Here is a 23,033-nt window from a genome sequence, read left to right on the forward strand (position 1 = left end):
AAATCTCACTGCCTCTCAGCTGCTCGGCTGCCAAAGGGCGGGCGGCCGGGCCAGCCGGGTCGGGGCCACGTTTCTCGGCGCGACTATGGTTAGCGCTCCCGGCGGCGAGCCCCTCGGGGACGGCGCACGTGTGCGGGAGCCCCGATCACCCGGCAGCGGCCAGCTGACGCCACTCGCCGCGGCTCGGACACCGAGCGCGCCAGTGGGAGCCGCGACCAGCCGGGACCGCAAACCCTCCGATCGCGTGGCCAGACGTGGTAAGACTGCTCAAAGCCATACCGGCCGGCTCCGTCTGGAGCCCCGCCGCCACCGCCGAGGCCAGCGGTGCTCTCGCCTTCTCCTCGCCGGCGGCAGCGCCGCCAGCAGCCTGGGCCTGGAACTCGGCGGGAGCGGCGAAGCGGGGCGCCGGCTGGGGCACCCTCGTGGGCGCGGGAGGGGGGGGTTGCCCCCGGGGGCCCAAGCGCACAGCGGAAGGAGCTACGCGGCGCACTCCCAGGCGCCCCGGCTGCGCGCGCCAGCTCCCGGTGGGACCCAGGAGATCCGGGGGGCGCCGCGGCGCTAAGGAGAGCGCGGTTGCGGAGGGCTGCTTCCAGGCGGCTCCGGCGCGGGATGCATAAGCACACGCGTGCGCTCGCCCGTTCTCTAAAGTCTCCTGGCGCCTCACCTTCACTGAGTCTACCGGGTACATGACCGAGTGCTCCAGGATCCCGGCCATCGCTCCGGCTGTCATGTGGGTGGATAAGGAGGCGCTGGTCGGCAGGTTCTCATAGTCCTCCGACCCAGCGTCCTTGCAGCCGCCGCCGCCATCTCGGCTGTCCCCATCCATCCTGCGCGCCCTAGCCTGGCTCCCTACGCCGCCGCGGCGTAGCTCCATTCGCCGGCTCCGCGCGGCGCGGGAGGCTGCAGGAGGCGGGCGGGGCGGGGGAGGGGGCGAAAAACTTCACTTCTTTAAAGTGGGAACCACCTCCCCGGTGCTGCGGGGCCTGACGCCATGGCGGGCTGGGGTGGAGCAGAGGGGCCCGAGACACCAATCACTGAAAATGAAGAGACGGGCTGCGGCCGCGCCATTGGTGTGCAGGATAGTGGGGACCCGCCTCCCTGTGTGACGTAACTGTCCAGTGCAAATTTCCAAGCTACCGGACGGGGGCGAGAGGAGGACGTGGGGTGTCCCGGGAAGTCGTCTTACCTCTTGGTGGGGTGGTGCTGCCTGGCTTGGAGCAGGCCAGGGGGGCAGCTGCTGGGAAGGGTCACCCGGACCGCAGAGGGGGAAGTGCTTGCGGCTGGAGGGGGATCCGGAACAGCGGCCAGTCTACCCACAGACCCCGGGATTTTGTTGCCAACAGTATTGCTCAGCAAGCTTTGGCATTCCTCGGGCCTGGAGCAGCTAAGTTACTGCGAATGTCATTTATAGAGCAATTCTTGTGGCTGGAGGAGGAGTGGGGGCGCACGTGGGGGTGGATGGAGTTCCAGAATTGAGGACCCACTGCGCGATACGAGGGGTGCACCTCCTTTTCTGCAGCACAAGAGCATGTACCGTGGAGGGAACAAAGTGAAATCTCGAGATCCTGCGCCAGGCTGCTTCGTTGGCGCGAATACTAAAGTTTTTCTTTCTCAAAAGAAAACACGTGATCCGTAGAGCAAAGTTTATTCCTCCTTATTCTCACAAAGGGGCTAAAGCCACACAGCCCTGGACTGGTGAAGACGATAAATGGTCACCAGGATGAAGCCCTTCTGAATGGGCACCTTCAGCACGTTTTCCTCGGGCAGGAAAGGCTTTAAACGCCTGGCCTCACAATAGAGAGAAAAGTGACGAAGAGAGTAAAATCTTGCAGCATTGCATCTGCCTGGGCTTCCCCGGTGGTACAGTAGTAAAGAGTCCACCTGCCAAGCAAGGAGACCCGAGTTCCATCCCTGAGTCAAGAAGATCCCCTGGAGGAGGAAATGGCAACTCACTCCAGTATTCTTGCCTGGTAAATCCCATAGACAGAGGAGCCTGAGGGGCTACAGTCCATGGGGTCACAAAGAGTTAGACACAGCTGAGCAACTGAGTGCACATGTATAGTTCTTTAAAGACTCAGGTCTTCTAGTTCATAAACTCATCCCAAGCTATTAAATATCTTCTTAAATAAAGTGTAACCCAGGTTACTTTATTGTAACCTAAATAATAATGTCTTCTCCATCTGGGAGGAAGAGGGAGGAATCAAAAATTAGGGGAGTAACCTGTCTGTTTATCTAAGGCTCCCTGAAATGTGTGTCTAAATGTGCATGTTCTGGGCTTGAGATTTGGCTTGAGCTGATCAACTTTTACTGCATCTTATCCGTAGAAGACTTCTAGTCAGGAAAGCTGTTCCTTGAGATATGAAAGGGTGGGGGAGACCCTGAAGATGCTGTATCTCCTCCTTGGCCTCACCCTGGTCCCAAGATTCGAGTCACAGTCACCCAGACAGCTCCCCGGGATTTGAGATTCAGTGATGTGAACAATGTCAATAGAGGCTTCAAGACCTAGGGGACTGTTTCTGAATTTTCAGTAGCTGCCAATAGTTGCTCCCAAGAGAAGTGCTAAAGATGGGATAGGTAAAAACAAGCTCTGCATTTAGTCATTCCTGGAGACAAATTTCCCTGCTTTTGCTAAAGGTGATTTTCAAGAAACACTGGTTAAAACCTGTTGATACTCATTTAAAAATAGATACCCTTTAACCAGTAAGTATTAACTCATCATCTCACTTCAGTGACCAACACTCTGAAAATACAGGATGCTCTTCAAAGCATTGTTCATAGTAATAAATAATTGGAAACAAGCTAAGGGTTCAACTAGAGAGGAATAGCTGAGCAATTACGATACTTGTGTTAGTGAAATATTATGAGGCCATTAATTGTGGTTATGCAACAACATGGGAAATAATTATGATGTAGGTAAGAAAACAAAGCAGAGTTCTATGAACACTACATTCACCAAGATGTAAATATGCACATAAAAAGAGTGAAGTGGTTATGGTGATAGTGATGTAGGATTACAGTTATGTTTACTATATTTTTCAGACAAACAATGCTTGTATTGTTTCTGTAATTGAAAAACATATAAAGAATGAAAGTGGATCATTCTTTGTAGGATCTACTCTCTCGATGGATGAGAAAACCCCTGAACTCTGCAGTGGTGATATTGGTGGAGAAAAGTCAGCCCGTAGATGCTTAAACGCACTCTTGGCATTTGTGAACATCCTCATAATCTTCACAGACATACAATTTTTTAAAAATTTCATTAAATGTTAAGCTGAAGCATTTAGAAAATCTTCAAAATATTTATTATGAATATTCAGTATTTTTTCTCACCAAATGTGGTAGTTATAGTGGTTTGGCCCTCAATACCTTAAACTTCTTCTTGTACTGTAGTGGCCAGAAAATTTAAACCACATTTCTTGCAGTTGGAGTCTGCTGCTGCTGCTGCTAAGTCGCTTCAGTCGTGTCCGACTCTGTGCGACCCCAGAGACGGCAGTCCCCTGGCTCCCCGTCCCTGGGATTCTCCAGGCAAGAACACTGCAGTGGGTTGCCATTTCCTTCTCCAATGCATGCAAGTGAAAAGTGAAAAGTGAAGTCGCTCAGTCTTGTCCGACTCCTAGCGACCCCATGGACTGCAGCCCACCAGGCTCCTCCGTCCATGGGATTTTCTAGATATGACTTAAATTCTGACAGCTGAACTAGAGAGTTCTGGGAGGTGGAAGGCAAATAGAGACCACCATCCTGCTGTTTTGCTGTTGTATGCTGCCTAGCAAAATCCTAGACCCTTGGATCAGGAGCAGTTGGGGTGGGCAGTGGCTTGCCTATTACAATAGCATCACAGTGTCTGGACCCCAAGTTCATGGATGTTGAAAGGCAGTTGTGGCAATGGGAGTGGCAACAGGAAAGGTGGCAGCACCATAGCTTCCATAGGTGGCCTCCTACACCTTGGAGGATTCGGTGGGGCTTCCCTTAGGAAGCCAGTTACGAGTTGTGAGTCTGAGAGTCATCTCTGGAGACCCCGCCTAGGTTTCCCATTCAGCAATATTCTGTACAGTAACAAATGGGCATCATAATGAGGGAGGTATCTCTGGATGTCAGAATACAGTGGCCAGCCCTGGTGCTCGACCTCTGTGGAAGGCCTGCTGGGAGGGGGGTGACATCCCCCAGACACTGTGACCCAATGCTCTGGCTCCACTGCTAACAAGAAGGGAACATCACAGGGATGCAGGGACAGAGCTGTGATCATGCCCTGCGGGGTGAACCAGGAGACTTGGATGACTTGCTGGTTCCAGCTGAATCTTAGGTAAGGTTCCTGAACGTTGAAGTTCTGAAGATGTCTTTGGTTCCCAGCTGCCTTCACCCAACTGGGAGTCCACTTAGAAGCAGGAAGCCACAGAGAATGTAGGGGGAATAGCACTTGAGTTGGAATCACAGACATGTTCAAGCTTGGGTTCCACCTCTGACCAGTTGTGTGACTCTGGCCCTTTTGGTTGGCTTGCTTCCACACCTGCTGACGATGAACATTAGTGATTAACACGTTGTTATTCAGTGGCTAAATCATGGCTGACTGTTTGTGGCCCCATGGACTGCAGCACACCAGGCTTCCATGTCCTTCACTCTCCCAGAGTTTGCTCAGACTCCTGTCCATTGAGTCGGTGATGCCATCCAACCATCTCATCTTCTCCTCCTGCCCTCAATCTTTCCCAGCATCAGGGTCTTTTCCAGTGATTTGGCTCTTCACATCAGGTGGCCAAAATATTAGAGCTTCAACTTCACCATCAGTCCTTCCAGTGAATATTCAGTGTTGATTTCCTTTAGAATTGACACACAGTGAAAGAAAAACAGAAACAAAAAAATACAGTAAAAGCCTACAATGAATTATATATAATTTGAGAGTGTTTGGAAGAAGGAAGACAGAAGGGAGTTAATGCTACACAGGGAAGACATTCAGGCTTTCTCCAAAATCTTGCTTTTCTCACAATAATTACTCAAGTCCTGTCATCTGCCTACCCACTCATGCAATGCACGTATATATTAACACTCTGCCCAGAATTTAGTCAATGCAGTGTCTTCCCCTGGGGCTCTAGAATTCCTCTACCAGGGGCGGGTGGCGGGGGAGGGGTGCCTGGAGGAACTGCATGGTGTGATGTCTCCTAGAGCATAGTGTGCTGGGTACCTGGTGTGGCTGTGCATTTTGCTTTTTTTTTGTTTTGCAATGTGCACTCCTCCACATTTTCATTATTTTTAAGTCAAGGGTTTATGTTGGGAGGGCTGAGAGGGCCACTAGACATGCAGGATCCCTCACTCATTTATACATCTGGCCCTGTAATCCCAGAAGCCTTTGCTTTCCCAAGGACAGCACTGTCTTTGCTGAGGAAGCAAGGACTGTCCTAAAAGCTATATCTGCAATTCATCCTTAGGGATGTGTCTCCTCTTGAGACCGAAGAAGAAATGGAGCCCTCCCACCAAATAAGAAAGGGGTGAGGGCAAGCCTCCAGGCACAGAAGACAGAGAGTTGCCTCTGTTTACTGGTCTTCCTTTTATAAAGGATGGTGACAAGAAAGGGTCAGAGCTAGAGGTTTAATCAGGGAATTAAGTGTTGCCCAGCTCCACTGGACAGTGAAGGAGAGAGAAGCCTGGTATGCTGCAGTCCATGGGGTCACAGGTTGGACATGACTTGAGTGAATGAACAATAGCAATCTCCCAGGAGCCTGCCAGTTTGTCGCAGACCCTGCTGCTTAAGCCCCTTGTGATAAGGCTGGAACCCCTTGCTGTGATACATGGTGGGATCCACAGACTCCCCGTCTTGTGGATTCCTGTGCCATTCTCCCTGGCAGCTGCCCCCTGCACTTTCATGGATGAGGCTCAACGATGCCAGTTGCCCCCTCCTCACATCATGGTCTCTGCACTGTGGTCATTTCCACTGTCACTCAAGAGCCCATCACCTAGTGGATGTCTCAAGGCCCAAGGGTGGAAGGGGGAGCAGGGGGGAGAAGAGCCCTGAGGCCCCAGTGGAAGCAAAGTATTGGCTCAGTTTTGGGTAGGGTGTGCCAGAACGGTGTGTTTGCATGGTGATCTTGGGCCCTGCATGGCCACCCACCGAAAGAGGTTGCACCTGTAATCTTTCCCTCTCCTCAGCCTTTTCCCACAAATATACTGAGTCCTTTGTAGCCTAACAAAATCCCTCTTTCTGGCTCCACACCTTAAACTATTGCCCTATTTTACTCCTCTATCCTGAAGTCCCCAAAAGAATGATTGCCTCAGCTACCCTTCCTTCACTAGACTCCTGAAGACTTCCTGTGGTTTTTATCTCCTGCACCTTTCTAAAGAAGCTCTTGAAAAGGTCACCCATGACCACACTTCCAGATCAGCCCATCTCTCCCAGCACAAACCTCTCAACCCAGCCTCCCCTGGAATTCCTCCCTTATTTCCACTCTCTTCCTGCCCTTCTAACAATGCTCTCTGCCTCCTTCGCCGCCTCTCCTTCCCCATAGGATGTCCTCAGCGCCCCTTATCTTCCCTTTGGTCCTCGCTTCAGTTTCCATTTTCCTATTCCCAACCCTGGCTGGGCTTTCAATTCTGACCATTTCTCTGCACTCCAGTCCCATATTTTCTTGTGCTTCCCAGATACCTCAGTCAGTTCAGTTTCTCAGTAGTGTCCAACTCTTTGCAACCCCATGGACTGCAGTATGCCAGGCTTCCCTGTCCATCACCAACTCCTGGAGCTTGCTGAAACTCATGTCCTTTGATTCGGTGATGGGTCTTTTCCAATGAGTCAGTTCTTCACATCAGGTGACCAAAGTATTGGAGCTTCAGCTTCAGTCCTTTCAATTAATATTCAGGACTGATTTCCTTTAGGATTGACTGGTTTGATCTCCTTGCAGTCCAAGGGACCCTCAAGAGTCATCTCCAGCATCACAGTTCAAAAGCATCAATTCTTTAGTGCTCAGCTTTCTCTATGGTCCAACTCTCACATCCATACATGACTAGTGGGAAAACCATAGCTTTGACTATATGGACCTTTGTTGGTAAAGTAAGGTCTCTGCTTTTTAATATGCTGTCTAGGTTAGTCATAGTCAAGGAGCAAGCGTCTTTTAATTTCATGGCTGCAGTCACCATCTGTAGTGATTTTGGGGCCCAAGAAAATAAAGTCTGTCATCGTTTCCATTGTTCCCCCATCTATTTGCCATGAAGTGATGGGACTGGATTCCATGATCTTAGTTTTTGGAATGTTGAGTTTTAAGACACCTAGCTCCACCTGAAGCTCAGACAATGGAGCAGGGTCCTAGGGCTATCATCACAAAACACCCTAAATGGGCAGCTTGAAACAGCAGCATTATACTGTCTCACAGCTCCGGAGGCTAAAAGTCCAAGGTCAAGGCATCGGCAGGGCCACCCTCCTTCCAAAGAGTCTAAGGAAGTATCCTTCCTGACCTGTTCCTAGCTTCCTGTGGCTCCCTGGCAATCCTCGACATTCCATGGCTTTAGATGTGTTATTCCAGTCTCTTCCTCCGTTGTCACGTCCCTATTTGTCTCCATGTCTACACGCACATTTCCTTCTTCTTTTTTTCTATATTTATTTATTTAATGTATTTATTTGGCTGCATCAGATCTTAGTTGCGGCGCAGGGGATCTTTGTTGCATCATGCAAAACGTTTCATTGCAGGACAGAGATTCTCTAGTTACGGCGTGCAGGCTCAGTACTTGTGGCACATGGGCTTAGTTGCTCTGTAGCATGTGGGATCTTAGTTCCCCAACCAGGGATAGAGCTTGCATCCCCTGCATAGGAAGGCGGATTCTTAACCACTGGACACTGGGGAAGTCCCCATTTCCCTCTTCTTGTTAGAACAGCAGCCACAGTGGATTAGGGGCCCGTGCTACACCAGGATGACTTCATCTTAACTTGATTGTATTTGCAGAGGTATTTCTAAATAAGACCACAGGTTCTCAGCAGACATGCATGTTGGAGGGGCACTACTGAGCTCAGGACAGGGAGGTAGAAAGACTAAAGCTACGGACCGAGGTGGGAGATACCTGGGTTCCAGTCCTGACTCAGATTCTTTGCCCCCAGTCCTTTGATCTGTGAGAGGAGGAGCTGGACCTAAAGAGGTTCTGATTGCCCTCCAGCTGAATATTTCAGATCTAAAACTGAATTCATAATCTTTCCTCCTACTTGGTAACTCCTTCTAATGCTACTTTTTCCTGTACATTTTACTTCTGTTTTACCAAGTGACAGATCTGCAAATTCAGTCATTCCTGACTCTTCTCCTTTTGGATCCTTTCAACCAGGGGAAGATCAGGCCTCTGAGAGAATGTCACTTACAGCTATGGTGACTATGTAATTTATCATCCAAACTGGGATACTTTTTGAGTGACAAGGGGCATCTGTGAGCATTCCACTAGGACAGAAAAAGGTAGCTTTGGAGAAACTAGGATATGGTCACCGTACTTCTAGCCAGACCTTGCTTTTCCATCCCTGAAAAGTGAAAGTGTTTGTCACTCAGTCGTGTCCAATTGTTTGGGACCCATGTAGTGTAGCCTGCCAGTCTCCTCTGTCCATGGAATTCCCCAGGCAGGAATACTTTAGGAAGTACCCATCCCTGAACATCCTCCCTAAACCCATGGTCCTACACCCTCCAAAGGGAGGGCTCTTCAGGTCTCTACCTGTCAAAGGTGCTCATTTCTCAATTCAGATGCTTCCCCTTCCAGGAAGCCTTCTCTGACCCTCAGAAGTGAGCTGAACCCCACCACTCTTTCATGCCTCCTTCATGGCTGTCCCAACCTTCCTTTTATTCTTACAGTTATATGGTCTTAAGTTCCTTGAGGATGTAAATTGAATGAACAATCAAGATTTATTGCAGGAATAAGCGTTTCCTTCAAAGGAAGTCCATATTCCTATAAAATAACATTAAAATTGTGCATGCATCTGTGATCTCCAAGAAGTTAAACCATGTTGTACCATAGATCCCAAGGCTCTGAACACAGAAAGTTGGTGGAGAAGAGAGAAAAAGGGGACATTTGCTTTTCTTCCAAAGCGCATGTCACAAATGCTAAAGGAAGGTGCTACACTTTTCTTGGGAGTGTGGATTTGCAAAGCTTGAGAAGTAGAAGAGACTTGGAATATGACAAAGCCTATAAGCCCGTGGTCAGAGCAGCCTGGCAGGCTACAGTTCATGGGGTTGCAAAAGAGTCGGACAGAACTTGGTGACTAAACAACAACATAAACCCAACCCACAAGTGACCAAAGAAATCTAACAGGTAAAATAACTTGTCCACGGACACAGGAGTGCATAGTGGCAGAATTGGGGTAAAAACCCAGGTGTTCGATTCAGTACTTTTTCATTCACCTGCTTTTGAAATAACCCTGGAAGCTGATAAGACTCCTTTATTGCCGTCATTAGTCTTATCTGAGATGCCTGTTTGGTAAAAATCAATAGTCATCAATGCTCCTCTCTAGTCATGTTGACATGACACAGCACATTAGCACACGGCCATATTTGCCAGATTCCACAGGGCAGTTTGAAACCGAGCCCTACCATCATTAAGAATTTGTTGGGCTTCCATGGTGGTTCAGTGGTAAAGAATCCGCATGCCAATGCAGGAAACACAGGCTCGATCCCTGGTCCAGAACGATCACACACGGAGCCACAAAGCCTGTGCGACACTACTATGCTCTAGAGCCCGGGGTCCACAGCTTCTGAGCCCACGCCCTGCAACTACTGAACCTGGCGCTCTAGAGCCCGAGCTCTGTAATAAGAGAAGCGACTGCGTTGAGAAGCCCGGGCACCACAACTGGAGAGTAGTCCCTGCTCTCTGCAACTGGAGAAAAGCCCACACAGCAACAAAGACCCAGCACAGCCAAAAATAAAATAAATAATTTTTAAAAAATTTTTGGGAAAGGTAAAGGATTTGGTGTTCATGATCCTCCAGGAAGCATAGTTGTCATATTTCCAGATGGCTGAGCATAGCGGAGGAGCTCCTTAGGAGGTGATATTCCCATATCTGGAACCTCCAGGGCCTGTTCTTCCCATGGACAGATTCTGGTCTTTCAGTTTCAACCTTAAGGTCATTTCCTCAGAACAATGTAAACCTGTCCCACAGTCTCATTTTTAAAATCTTGATTCTTTTTATTTGCTTTTGTTTTGGCTGCCCTGGGTCGTCTGCTTTTGCTCAGGGTTTCTCTGGTTCCGGTGAATGGGGGCTACTCTTCATTGCAGTGCGTGGGCTCTAGAGCACAGTCTCAGCCGTTATGGCACCTGGGCTTAGTGGTCTAGCGGCATGTGTGATCTTCCCAGACCGGGATAGAATCAGTGTTCCCTCATTGGCAGGTAGATTCTTTAACCACTGGACCACCCAGAAGCCTCATGATCATTTTTTTTAAATGTATAGCACTGATTACTTTCTTAAATTATCTTATTTGATTATTCTGTTTCTTGCTCTCTCTTTCTATTTCACACACACACTGTAAGTTTCAAGGAAATAGACACTGGATATCACATCTTCACAGCTCTGTCCTCGGTGCCTAACACCATGCCTGGCACAAAGTAGGCTCTGACTGAATAAATGCAAATGAATTAGTAACAATCACCTCTTCCAGGAAGCCCCCCTGACCCTGGAGCCCTCACAGCTTTCTTCACTGAACTTCTCTAGGACTGTGTGCTACCTCACCTTCAGGACATTTATCACTTACTTCCTTGTACTGTAGTTTGTTTCAGTACACATCTTAGTCCCTCATCTGGATCCTAGGACCTGGAAAGCAGAGTCTCTGGTTTATGCTCCTTTATAGACCCAGAACCTAGCACAGATTCCCGCACAAAACAGGGCAGCAACTGGCTTGTGTTTAATCAATCGAGGAGGAAACAGAGCATAGCAGAAAAGGTGCACTTTGAACTCAAAAGTCCTGACTTATCACTTACTACCTAGCTGTGTGTCCGAGGAAAAATTACTTAGCATCTCTGGGTCTAGTTTCTCAATTGTAAAATGGACACATTAATTCCTATGTTGTAGGATTAAAAAAGAAATATAAAGAACACTTTATACGTATATGTGTGTGTGTGTGTGTCTGTGTGTGTGTGTATATGTATAAATATATTTGGGGGCTTCTCTGATGGCTCAGTGATTAAGAACCTGCCTGCAGTGCAGGAGATGAAGATTCGATCCCTGGGTTGGGAAGATTCTCTGGAGGAGGAAATGCCTACTCACTCCAGAATTCTTGCCTGGAAAAAAAAGAGTCAGACACAATTTAGAGACTAAACAACAGCAACAATATATATATTCAGAAATGTCATTTCCCCATTTGTGTTTGACAAGTGTTTGTCAGCTCTTACTGTGGCCATGGACATTTTTCATAGCATGCTAATGTTCATTAAGGATTTTCTGTCTCTTAACCAGCAGTTAATTTTGTTTTTTAAGAGTTTTTTCTTTTTCTTTTTTTTCAAAAATGCTAGTCTATAATATTTTTATCAAAATGTTTTTGATACATGCAAGCATATTTAATGAGGGCATGAACACGACTTGCTGTATGTAACAGCAGTGCCCAACATTTTTGGCACCAGGGACCGGTTTCATGGAAGACAGCTTTTCCACGGGCTTGGGGCAGGTTTGAGGGTAGTTTGGGGATGATTCAAGCACATTACATTTGTTGTGCACTTTATTTCTATGATGATTACATCAGCTCCACCTCAGATCATCAGGCATTGGATTCTAGAGATTGGAGACCCCTGATTTAATAGACTTCTTTTTCATATGATAATTGCTTGCTTGCTCAGTCGCTCAATTTGTGTCCAACTCTTTGTAACTCTATGGACTATAGCCCGCCAGGCTGCTCTGTCCATGAGATTTCCCAGGCAAGAATACTGGAGTGGGTTGCCATTTCCTCCTACTGGGGATTTTCCTGACCCAGGGATTGAACCCATGCCTCCTGCGTCCCCTGCATTGCAGATTCTTTACCACTGAGCCATCAGGGGAGCCCCCATAAGATCATGCTGCTGCTGCTGCTGCTAAGTCGCTTCAGTCGTGTCCGACTCTGTGCGACCCCTGAGATGGCAGCCCACCAGGCTCCCCCGTCCCTGGGATTCTCCAGGCAAGAACACTGGAGTGGGTTGCCATTTCCTCCTCCAATGCATGAAAGTGAAAAGTGAAAGTGAAGTCTCTCAGTCATGTCCGACTCTGATCGACCCCATGGACTGCAGCCTACCAGGCTCTTCCGTCCATGGGATTTTCCAGGCAAGAGTACTGGTGTGGGGTGCCATTGCCTTCTCTGCCATAAGATCATAAAAAGGACCAATTCAGATTCTTACCATTTGCGTCAAGTTCACAAAAGTCACTTCAAAGAGCTATAGCCTTCTCTCAAAGTGCATCAGTTTGGTGTGAGTAAAGCATGTTTCTTTTAAAAGGCTGTGCACTTACTCAGGTGTGAGGTTTTTTACAATGTTGCACGTTTATCCAGAGGGAAATACAGAGAGGCTGCTCTGTGGTTTAATCGCCTGGGCTGTGACAGCAGTGTGCTCATTTAATCTCCGTGTCTCTCCATTCCCAGATGTTTGGTGTCCAAGTCATGCTAAGCAATGGCAGCTTGTTGAACTCTGGAGAGTTTTCTTTATTCCTTCCTTTAATTCTCCCTTCCTTCTTTCCTTCTATCCTTCCTTTCTCCCTCCTTCCCTCCTCTCCCTTTCTTTTTCCCCCCCAACCTCCCCCCGCGCCCCACCCCCACCACCGCCCAGCCAATGATAGATAGATAGATAGTTAATTCATTGAACCACTTAGCAGTTGTGGCGAACTTTTAAGCACTTTCTCGTATCTTATTTCATTTGACCCTTAGGGCTGTTATTATAGAGTTAGATGGAGAAATGCTGGCCATGTAACGTTATCTTATGGTTGGATTGATTTGTAAGCTGTACTACCCAAGGAGGTTGATTAATAGAGCTAATATAAGCAAGAAAGGAGGTGTGACATATTACGCTGTCCTTGACCAAGTTTGGTTCAACTATTTTTTTTTTTATCAACTACTGGAAAAAATCATGGAATGCAAACTTATCAACCCCTTAGAAGACACAATACTAGGAGGAGTAGCTCCTTGGAAGGCTGAAAGTCAAGGTTGTGTTTTAAATCTCTAAAAACATAAAATTGTACCCTTAAATCCTGAGCCTTGTGGACATGCAAGGCAGGACGGAGTCCTCCTGGACTGATATGACTTTATGCGATACTAGAGTTGCCTGTCTGCTGAGGACAAGCTACAGCTCCCTGGATTTTTTCCTGCCTCTCTTCACTTGGATGGTGGCTATCTGTCCTTCCAGTCCCCAGTCAGATGCCATTTCCTCAGGGAAGCATCCTGACCTCACAGCTTTGCTTCTAGTTCTCAAGCTGAAAGCTCTGGAGTCATCCCAAAGTCCTAACTGTCACTCATGTAGGATGTAAAATTTATCAAGAATCATCCTGCTGTGCCTCCAACAGACAGTAGAGTTGTATTTATTATTTATTTGTGTGCAGACTAATTATTATTATTTATGGTTGCATTTATTATGTTGTTGTCTGTCTCCTATCAGTAGAATGTAAGCTTCCCAGGAGAGAGATTTCTGTTTTGTTCATAGATACTTCCCAGAATCAGCAATCATACTTAATACTAGTAGGAACTCAATAAGTATAGTTTTTGCTTTTTAAAAAATATTTATTTTATTGATAGTTGACTTACAATGTTGTGTTAGTTTCTAGTATACAACCAAGTAATTCAGCTGTACATATATATAACAGATTGTGCTGCTAACTCCAAACTCCCAATCCATTCTTCCCCTACAACCCCTCCCTCTTGGCAACCACAAGTCTGTTCTGTTTTTTGTTTAGTAGGTAAGCTCATTGGTGTTGTATTTTAGATTACATATATAAGTGATATCCTATGATATTTGTCTTTCTCTTTCTGACTTACTTCACTTAGTATGATTTTCTGTAGATCCATCCATGTTGCTGCAAATGGCATTACTTCATTTTCTTTTTAGCTAACTAATATTCCATTTTGTATATATATATACAATATGTGTAGTATATATATAATATGTACATTGTATGTATATATATATAATATGTGTATTGTATGTGTATATATATACAATATGTGTATTGTATGTGTGTATATATACACAATATGTGTATTGTGTGTGTGTGTATATATATATATCTCTCACATCTTCTTTATCCATTCATCTGTTGATGGACATTTAGGTTGCTTCCACATCCTGGCTATTGTAAATAGTACTGCAATGAACATTGGGGTGCATATATCTTTTCAAATTATGGTTTTCTCAGAATATATGCCCGGAATATATGGGATTGCTGAATCATATGGCAACACTGTTTTTAGTTTTCTGAGGAATCTCCATAAGTTCTTCATAGAGGCTGCACAAATAAGAATTTATTCTTAGTGAGTAAGTGAATAAGTGGGGGTGAGTTAGGTGCCCCCCTGCTGTGCCCCCACCTCACCCTGCAATCTTTTCATAAGACTTCATACTCTGTCGTGTAGTAGGTGTTTTTCTACTTAAAAACATATCTTTAACAAACCATGAATAAATTCTGGTTGTTGTGTAATGGTTAGCTTGTCTGACCATTTTGTTAGACTGGGAACCACAAAGAGTCCAGAGCTGGTCTGTCTGGCTGACTGCTTACCCCCAGCACCCGGCACAGCGCCCTGTGCAGAGAAATAGCACATTTATTGAGTGCCAGGCACACTTCTCATGTTTGGGCACTAATTCACATAATCCTCACAACCACTCAGTGAGGCCGGTTCTGTTACTATTATTATTTTATAGATAAGGAAGCAAGGCCCTGAGAAGTTGAAGTCCAATGACTCATTGTAAAGGATGAATCTCGGATTCTGACCTAGGAAATCCAGCCTCCGAGTTCAAGCTCTAAACTACTAACTGAATTGCCTCACCTTTACGAGCCACCAATAAAACGTGTTCAATAAATGAATTGGTGAAATAAGGCTGCCAGGAAAAGGCAACGCATTCTTCAGCTGTGTGAGTAAAGGGTCAAGGAAAGGGAAGTTAATCCTGGAGTAGAATATAAGTCAGTTCAGTTTATGGTCATTCCTCTGAATACAAGAAGCTTCCTACATGTATGTGTTTAGGGTGATTCCTTTTGAACACGAGATCAGGAAGTTTCGTGTATGCATGCTCAGTCACTAAGTCATGTCCGACTCTCTGTGACCCTGTGGACTGTAGCCCTCCAGGCTCTTCTATCCATGAGATTTCCCACGCAAGAATACTGGAGTGACTTGCCATTTCCTACTCAGGGGATCTTCCTGACTCAGGGATCAAAACCATGTCTCTTGCATCTCCTTCATTGGCAGGCAGATTCTTTACCACTGTGCCACCGGGGAAGCCCCTCTATATCAGTGCTGTTGTTCAGTAACTAAGCCATGTCTGACTCTCTGTGACCACTTGGACTGCAGCATGCCAGGATTCTGTGTCCGTACCATCTCCCAGAGTTTGCTCAAATTCATGTCCATTGAGTTGGTGATGCTATCTAACCATCTCATCCTCTGTTGCTCCCTTCTCCTTTTGCCTTCAATCTTTCTCAGCATCAGGGTCTTTTCCAATGCTCTTTGCATCAGGTGGCTAAAGTATTGAAGCTTCAACTTCAGCAACAATCCTTCCATTGGCAGTCCTTCAGGGTTGATTTCCTTTAGGATTGACTGGTTTGATCTCCTTGCAGTCCAAAGAACTTAAGTGGATCCGAAGACTTAAACCACAATGGCAGAAGGTGTGGAAATTAGGAAACACTGCTCAGTCTTTGAGGAGGTGGTGGTTCACATCCAGGGATTTTTGTGGGCAGGGACCCAGTCTGATGCTCTCGCTCAAGGGCAGACCTGGGTAGATGGGTTTAAGTCACAGGAAGGCACAACTGAGCTTACTTGGTGGCAGAACTGATAGTTAGAGACATTCAAAACCTGAGGGTCAGGACTTCCATGGCAGTCCGGTGATTAAGACTCTGCCTTCCAATACAGGGGGGTGCAGGTTCAATCCCTGGTCAGGGACTTAAGATCCCACATGCTTCACGGCCAAAAAACTAAAACATAAAACAAAAGCAATACTGTAACAAATTCAATAAAGCCTTCAATAAAATGATCCACATCAAAACAGTCTAAAAAAAATCTTGAGTGTCCATCGACAGATGAATGGATAAACAAAAAGTGGTATGCACATACCATGGAGTACTATCCAACTTTAAAAAGGAAAGAAACTCTGACACATGCTACAGCGTAGATGACTCTTAAAGACATTACACTAAGTGAAATAAGCCAGACACAAAAGAACAAATTCTATGGGCTTCCAACTACTTGAGATACCTAAAGTAGTCAAATTCATAGAGACAGAAACAACAATGGATACCAGAGTCTAGGGGGACAAGAGAATGAGGATTTATTGTTTAACAGGTACAGTTTCCATTTCAGATAATGAAAAAGTTTTGGAGCTGAATGGTGGGAAGTTCATATAAGAACAAGGAAATGTACTTAATGCCACAGAACTGTACACTTTAAAATGATTAAAATGGTAACATTATGGTACTTAATCACAATAAAATAAAATTTAAAGACAAACAAACAAGGTCTGCGCTATGAGATAATAGGATTCCCACCATTGGCAGTGAACAAAGGGAGACCAGATATGAGGGGAAATACATGGGCACTCGTGAGTTTGGGTGGGAGTTGGACTGAGTGGCCCTTAAGATCCTTTTCAGTTTGTAAGTTTTTATTTGTTTTTAACATTTTGGAGGCATTTACTAGGCATGAACTATCTTGTTGAGTCTCTATCAGTCTGTAAGAAAGCACTGTCCTCGTCTCCATCTTATAAACAGGAAATGGAGGCATAGAGATCTCCGGTCTTGTGCTCAAGCCCTTCCGGGTTCTAAGGCTGAGGATGGGACTCCAGAGACAGCACTGTGGTATAGCACAAAGACTGCACCAAGGATGAAACCTAGAGGCTTGGTGACTTATATGAGGCTACACTGAGCTAGCCAGGTCTTCCAGTAACTCCATGCTGCCTCCCTACTCTTTATGCCTCCTCCCTGGGGGCATCAAATGCCCCCAACAGCTTCTGAGGATGTTACGAAGATCAAGATGTCCTATGAGAGGCATAAAGCCTGAACCAACACTGACTGTATCATTACTGTCTTTCAGAGTCAATTTCTCTGATTAATAAGCAGGCTACCTTGTTATTGCCATCACAATTTCCCATGTCACCACCTCTATGTTTCTTTACTTAAAAGGTGATTAAAAATAATGGCTGGAGAATACAACCACTTCCATACACTCAATGCCCATTTTAATTTTATAAGCATTGCACTCTGTATTTGAGATGGTCTTTAAATGCTTTGAAGCAGAGTCAACCAGCACTGCCCAATAGAAATACAGTGCCATGAATGTAATTTTAAATTTTCTGGTTGCCACATTAAAAATAGTAAAAATGGAGAAATGAATGTTAATAATATATGTTGTTTATTCCAATTTATTCAATATATTTATGATGAGATATTTTACATTGTTTTTTCAAGCATGCATGCTCAGTTGCTCAGTCATGTCTGTTGTAGCCCACCAGGCTCCTCTGTCCATGAGATTTTCCAGGCAAAAATGCTGGAGTGGGTTGCCGTTTCCTACTCCAGGGGATCTTCCCGACCCAGCGATAGAACCCATGTCTCCTGCATCTTCTGCATTGGCAGGGAGATTCTTTAACACTGTGCCACAAGCTCACTTTACCCTTTTTTCATATTGTCCTTGAAATCGGTATATATTTCATACTCACAGCACATCTCAGTTTAGACCAGGCACATTCCAGGAAGTCTACTCAACACTCTGTAACAGCCTGCTTGGGAAGAGAATCTTAAAAACTGGATACATGTATATTCCTAACTGATTTGCTTTGCTCTACACCTGAAACTAATATAACACTGTAAATCAACTTTACTCCAATATAATTTTTTTTAATTTTTAAAAGTTATGTTCATACTATACTGTAGTCTATTAACTATGAAGGTGATCCCTGGGTCAGGAAGATCCCCTGGAGTAGGAAATGGCAACCCACTTCAGTATTCTCACCTGCAGGATTCCGTGGTCAGAGGAGCCTGACAAGCTACAATCTATGGTTGCAGAGTTGGACATGATGAGCACACACACATAACATTATGTCAAAACTGCAGACCATCATCTGACTTTGCAGGGTGGCCACAAACCTTCAATTCATCAAAAAAAAAAAAAAAAAAAAAACCTCAGTATCTGTGAAGCCTGATAAAGCCAAGTGCAATAAAGCAAGGTATGCCTGTATTTTAAGTCATTTTACTCTTTTATGATTCCTTATTTCCTTCACTCCACCCCAGCTCTCCTTAATTTTTCCAGTTGCCATCACTGTGATAACACGAGCACAGAGGTGAGACTCAGGTCCCCTACAAGCCAGTCCCAGGTGCCATTGCTATGCTACGTGACTCAGCAAATCAACATCCCCTGTGGCTTCAGTTTCCTCCTCTGTGTAATGAGGAGGTTGGGTTATTCAAGTATTCATTCAGTCCTTCAGACGGTCAGTCAACAAACATCAAGTGCCTGAAAGCGCCGACCACAGTTCTGGGTGCTCTCTGATCATCACTTCCTTCTGATTCTATGCTTTTCTGTTCCCTGTGACTTCTGGGTGGTTGTTTCTCTGTTGCCATGTGCTGGATCTCACAGATTGAAGATTTCTGTTCCCAAAAGAAACCAGAGACTCCGAGGCAGATCGGACAGTCCATGCTAGTGAATTTCTCAGTAGCAGTGGCCTCCTTAGTTGACTTTAGAGGTTTTGACCAACATTCATCTAAAGCTCTTCGTAATAAACCCATGGCACTGAGAGGGTAGAGAGAGAAAAAGGTGAAACAAACAAAAAAAATCCCTAAATTGATCTTCTATATAGAAATATGATTTATAACTGTTATCAGTTAGTTCTTGGGGGCTTCCTAGGTGGCACAGTAGTAAAGAATCCGCCTGCTAATGCAAGAGACTCAGATTATCTTCCTGGGTGGGGAAGATCCCCTGGAGAAGGAAATGGCAACCCACTCCAGCATTCTTGCCTGCAAAATTCCTTGGACAGAGGAGTCTAGTAGGCGACAATTCATGGAGCTGTAAAGAGTCAGACATGACTGAGCACACACGCCAATACTTGGTGGGGGGGGATGGGGTGGCTACAGAACGATACCCTTCACCACTTTGGCAAGGAGGGAACTTTAGCTTCCTTCTGGAGGTTATAAGTCCAAAGTCTGCTCACATCAGAGGTGGGCTGTCACCTGAAAGAGAGGGGAGGATGCCCAGGTTCCCAAAAACTGACTAAGTAACAATTTTCCAATTAAAGGGGAAAAAAAAAAAAGAATGGACCTTGAAGGCATTCTGCTAAGTAAATGCATTGCACATGTGGGTGCTAAGTCACTCAGTTGTGTCCGACATTTTGCAAACTTAACTCTTTGTGACCCAGTGGACTATAGCCCACCAGGCTCCTCTGTCAAAGGGATTCTCCAGGCAAGAATACTGGAATGGGTTGCCATTCCCTTCTCCAGGGGATTGAACCCGGGTCTCTTACATCTGCATAGGCAGGTGAGTTCTTTACCACTAGCACCACCTGTAAGTAAATAGACAGAAAAAGACAAATATCATATGATCTCATTTAGATGTAGACTCTAATAAAACCTAACTCAGAAAAAGAGAACAGATTTGTGTTTCTGGGAGGTAGAGGGGAGAGGGGAATTGGATGGACTCAAAAGGTACAAACTTCCAGTTACAAGATAAATGAGTCCTGGGGATTAATGTACCACGTGATGACTACAGTTAACACCACTGTATGGTATATATGAAAGTTAGTAAGAGATATACATCCTTAATGTTCTCATCAGGAATAAAAAGTATTTTGTAATTGTGTGAGGTGATGGATGTTAACTAAACTTACTGTGGTAACATTTTGCAACATACATACTTCAAGTCATTAAGCATACAGCTTAACACTCACACAGAACTGTGTGTCAATTACATTTCAATAAAACTGGGGGAATGATACAATGGGCTGTTCAGAAATGGTCTTGAAATCTGGAAGTGAAAGGATAGTCAGAGATGGAAACCTCAGCAGCACCTGTCTGTGCAGAGAGGTAGGAAGAGGCACCCTCTGCAAAGCCTCAATGTCCCCTCCTGTGACAGCCCCTCAGAAACCAGGACACATCGGAGTCGTAAGCGTTGATGGCAGGACTGTATTTTGGTGCCTATAGCTGGTTTTATTGTTGTTGTTTAGTTGCTAAGTTGTGCCCGACTCTTTTGCGATCCCCATGGACTATAGCCTGCCTGGCTCCTCTGTCCATAGGTTTTCCCAGGCAAGAATACTGGAGTGGGTTACCATTTCCTTCTCCAGGGGATCTTCCCAACTCAGGGATCGAACCCATGTCTCCTGCATTGGCAGGTGGATTCTTTACCTCTGAGCCACCAGGGAAGCCTGCCTTTGGCTGGGCAGTTGTGTAAAATCCTGTTACTTATCTTGTTGCCCTGAGAAATCTGATTCATTTGGTCTCCCTGGTTCTGGTTGTCTGCTCACTAGGTCACCATCTGGTCACCCTTTGGTTTCTAGGAGGGTTAGCTCACAGAAAGAGGACACGTGAGGCCCCAGCATATTTATTTCTCACTGTGATTCCTGCGTAACTTGGCATTCCAGTTCCACATATCATTCTTGGGAGTTTGATAAATACAAATCAGCCCCTGATCATCAAAATACTCTCGAGGCACCAACAAAAGCAGGGCTGCTGAGTCTAGAAGTCTGCAGCTCGTACCCTGGGCTGTGTGTCCAGTCACCGTGTGTCAATGAATGCCATTTAGCAGGAAGTGGCGGTGCCTCCAGTGGTCACCCTCAGAATGTTGTTGTTCAATCGCTCAGCCATATCTGACTCTTTTGTGACCCCATGGGCTGTAGTCTGCCAGGCTCCTCTGTCCATGCGATTCTCCAGGCAAGAATACTAGAGTGGGTAGCCATTTCCTTCTCCAGGGGATCTTCCCAACCTAGGGATAGAACCCGTGTCTCTTGCATTGGCTGGTGGATTCTCTACCACTGAGCCACCAGGGAAGTCCCACCCCCAGATAGTGGCTTATTATCTGACACATTTTTGAGCACTGTCTTAGCTGCTAGACACTGAGATGCGTTTTGGGGAACACCAGGCCCCTGCTTCCTTGGAGCCTCTGGTTTTGTTTTCTAGAGCAGATTTCAGAGAAATTCAAATAACGGCCCTTTCTGACCTCTCCGCAAACCTAAAAACTACCTTTTTAAAAAAAAATAGGTGCAGATCAAAGGAAAGTTCTACAGTTCTCTTTTGTTACACCCTGGGGTTTTGCTGACATGAAGGTTGTCTTTTAATGAGTGGTTCTCTACGACGGGGCCTCTCTTGAAATCTGGCTCCATCTTTGCTGTTGCTGCCTGGGCACTCTGACTCCAGCTGGGCACTCTGAAGCCCGTTAAGGACCTGCTGGGAGGCAGGAAAGGAGAAATCCAGTGCGTGAGCACACAAGAGACAGATCCTCCCTAACCTTGAGCCATTATGGAGTAACCAGGGATCCAGCTGGGTTCAGAGGTTTCCATCCCTTTCAGATGAACTCTGCTTGGACATGCCCAGCCCAGCTGAGGTCCTTGTGCAAAGAGCCCTTCGTGGGCATTACGTGGAAGCTGCTGGCAACCCCATCACTTGTTTACATACCCTATTTAACCTCCCAGGAGGCTTCTACAGGGACGATCTCAGCTTTATTTATCTCCCATGGACCTGACAAGTCACTCTGTGTTGATTAAGGGAAGGGTGGGTTCAGCCCTGTATCAGAATCTATCTACTTTCAGGCCAGAGACACTTGTATGAAACCAGATGTCTCAGAGAGGTGGCGGGGACAGTAAGATAAGCTGGGAGTGACCTGCAAAGAAGAGCACACCCATCCCCAAACCCAGGCAAAGAGAGTCTCTTAAAGGGACCACATGAGCTGTGTTTGTTTTCCAAATGTGCTTTGATTGTTCAGAATATTCAATAAGATGATGGTGCCCTACAGGAGACTGACGGTCATACGATGTAGCTAATTGAGGACATGGCATTGTCTGGTGGCAACTAATAGCACATGTTCTTTCCATATTCTCTAGGAGATGATTCCTTAAGGGTGGCCATTTTAAGTAGGCAATTTAGAAGCAACACTTCAAGGTATTGTTGAAATAAAGCAGAGCTGTGTACGAATCGCCTCACCCTTGACTTCCCTCATCTTTCCCTCATCCTTGACTTCCCATCCTTGACATCCTTAAGAATCCACTTGCCAGTGCAGGGGACACAGGTTCGATCCCTGATCCAAGAAGATCCCACGTGCCATGGAGCAACTAAACCCATGTACCACAACTAGTGAAGCCCATGCACCTAGAGTCCATGCTCCACAACAAGAGAAGCAAAGAGAAGCCTGTGCACTGCAGCCAGAGAGTAGCCACTGCTTGCCACAGCTAGAGAAGGCCCACGTGAAGCAATGAAGACTCAGGGCAGCCAAAAAAAAAAAGAATTGTTTCATCCTAAAATACAGATTCTCAGGTACTTGTTCCCAAAGCTTGTGATTCAGATCAGGGAATGTGCATTTATATAATCAGCTCTCTTCACCAATACCTCCCTGGTGCCCCCAGATACATGTCAGGTGATTCTGACATGCAATCTCAGAGGACCTCATTTGAGAGAGTCTGTGAAAAGGGCCCTGGGCTCATCAACTGAAGCTATGTATTTGAGAAAAGCCGTGTGACCTCAGAGAAGTCCATTCACCTCTCTGGGACTTCATTTCTGTGTCTATACAAGGAGGGAAGTGATCTTCAGACCCTTTCCAGGACACATATTCTAGGAGTTCAGGCATATTCACAATATCCCAAGGCTGTGGTTGTTCTGAATCTCCTAGAATGGGAACCAACCTTCAGACTGAGCTTACCCTAAAGGGCAACAGTTGATAAACCAAAGAAGTTTTTCTCCTGTTCCCTTACAAGGATTAGGTCTCTTGG

At 45.9% G+C, this 23,033-nt stretch overlaps 2 protein-coding genes across 2 annotated transcripts in view; one reads left to right on the forward strand and one right to left on the reverse strand.

The window, feature by feature from the left end:
- The window catches only part of SLC25A37 (solute carrier family 25 member 37), a 47,556-nt gene extending 46,546 nt beyond the window's left edge, over nucleotides 1-1,010 (reverse strand). The window contains exon 1 of the mRNA XM_005899027.3: nucleotides 665-1,010. Within this exon, the coding sequence (XP_005899089.1) occupies nucleotides 665-874 (210 nt within the window). The 5' untranslated portion in view covers nucleotides 875-1,010. The remainder of the gene's footprint in view (nucleotides 1-664) is intronic.
- Nucleotides 80-23,033, forward strand: part of ENTPD4 (ectonucleoside triphosphate diphosphohydrolase 4) — a 120,398-nt gene continuing 97,444 nt past the window's right edge. The window contains exon 1 of the mRNA XM_070375532.1: nucleotides 80-257. The gene's annotated coding sequence lies outside the window, so the exon portion shown is untranslated. The remainder of the gene's footprint in view (nucleotides 258-23,033) is intronic.

The sequence above is a fragment of the Bos mutus genome, chromosome 8 (genome assembly GCF_027580195.1).
Source record: "Bos mutus isolate GX-2022 chromosome 8, NWIPB_WYAK_1.1, whole genome shotgun sequence".
NCBI lineage: Eukaryota > Metazoa > Chordata > Mammalia > Artiodactyla > Bovidae > Bos > Bos mutus.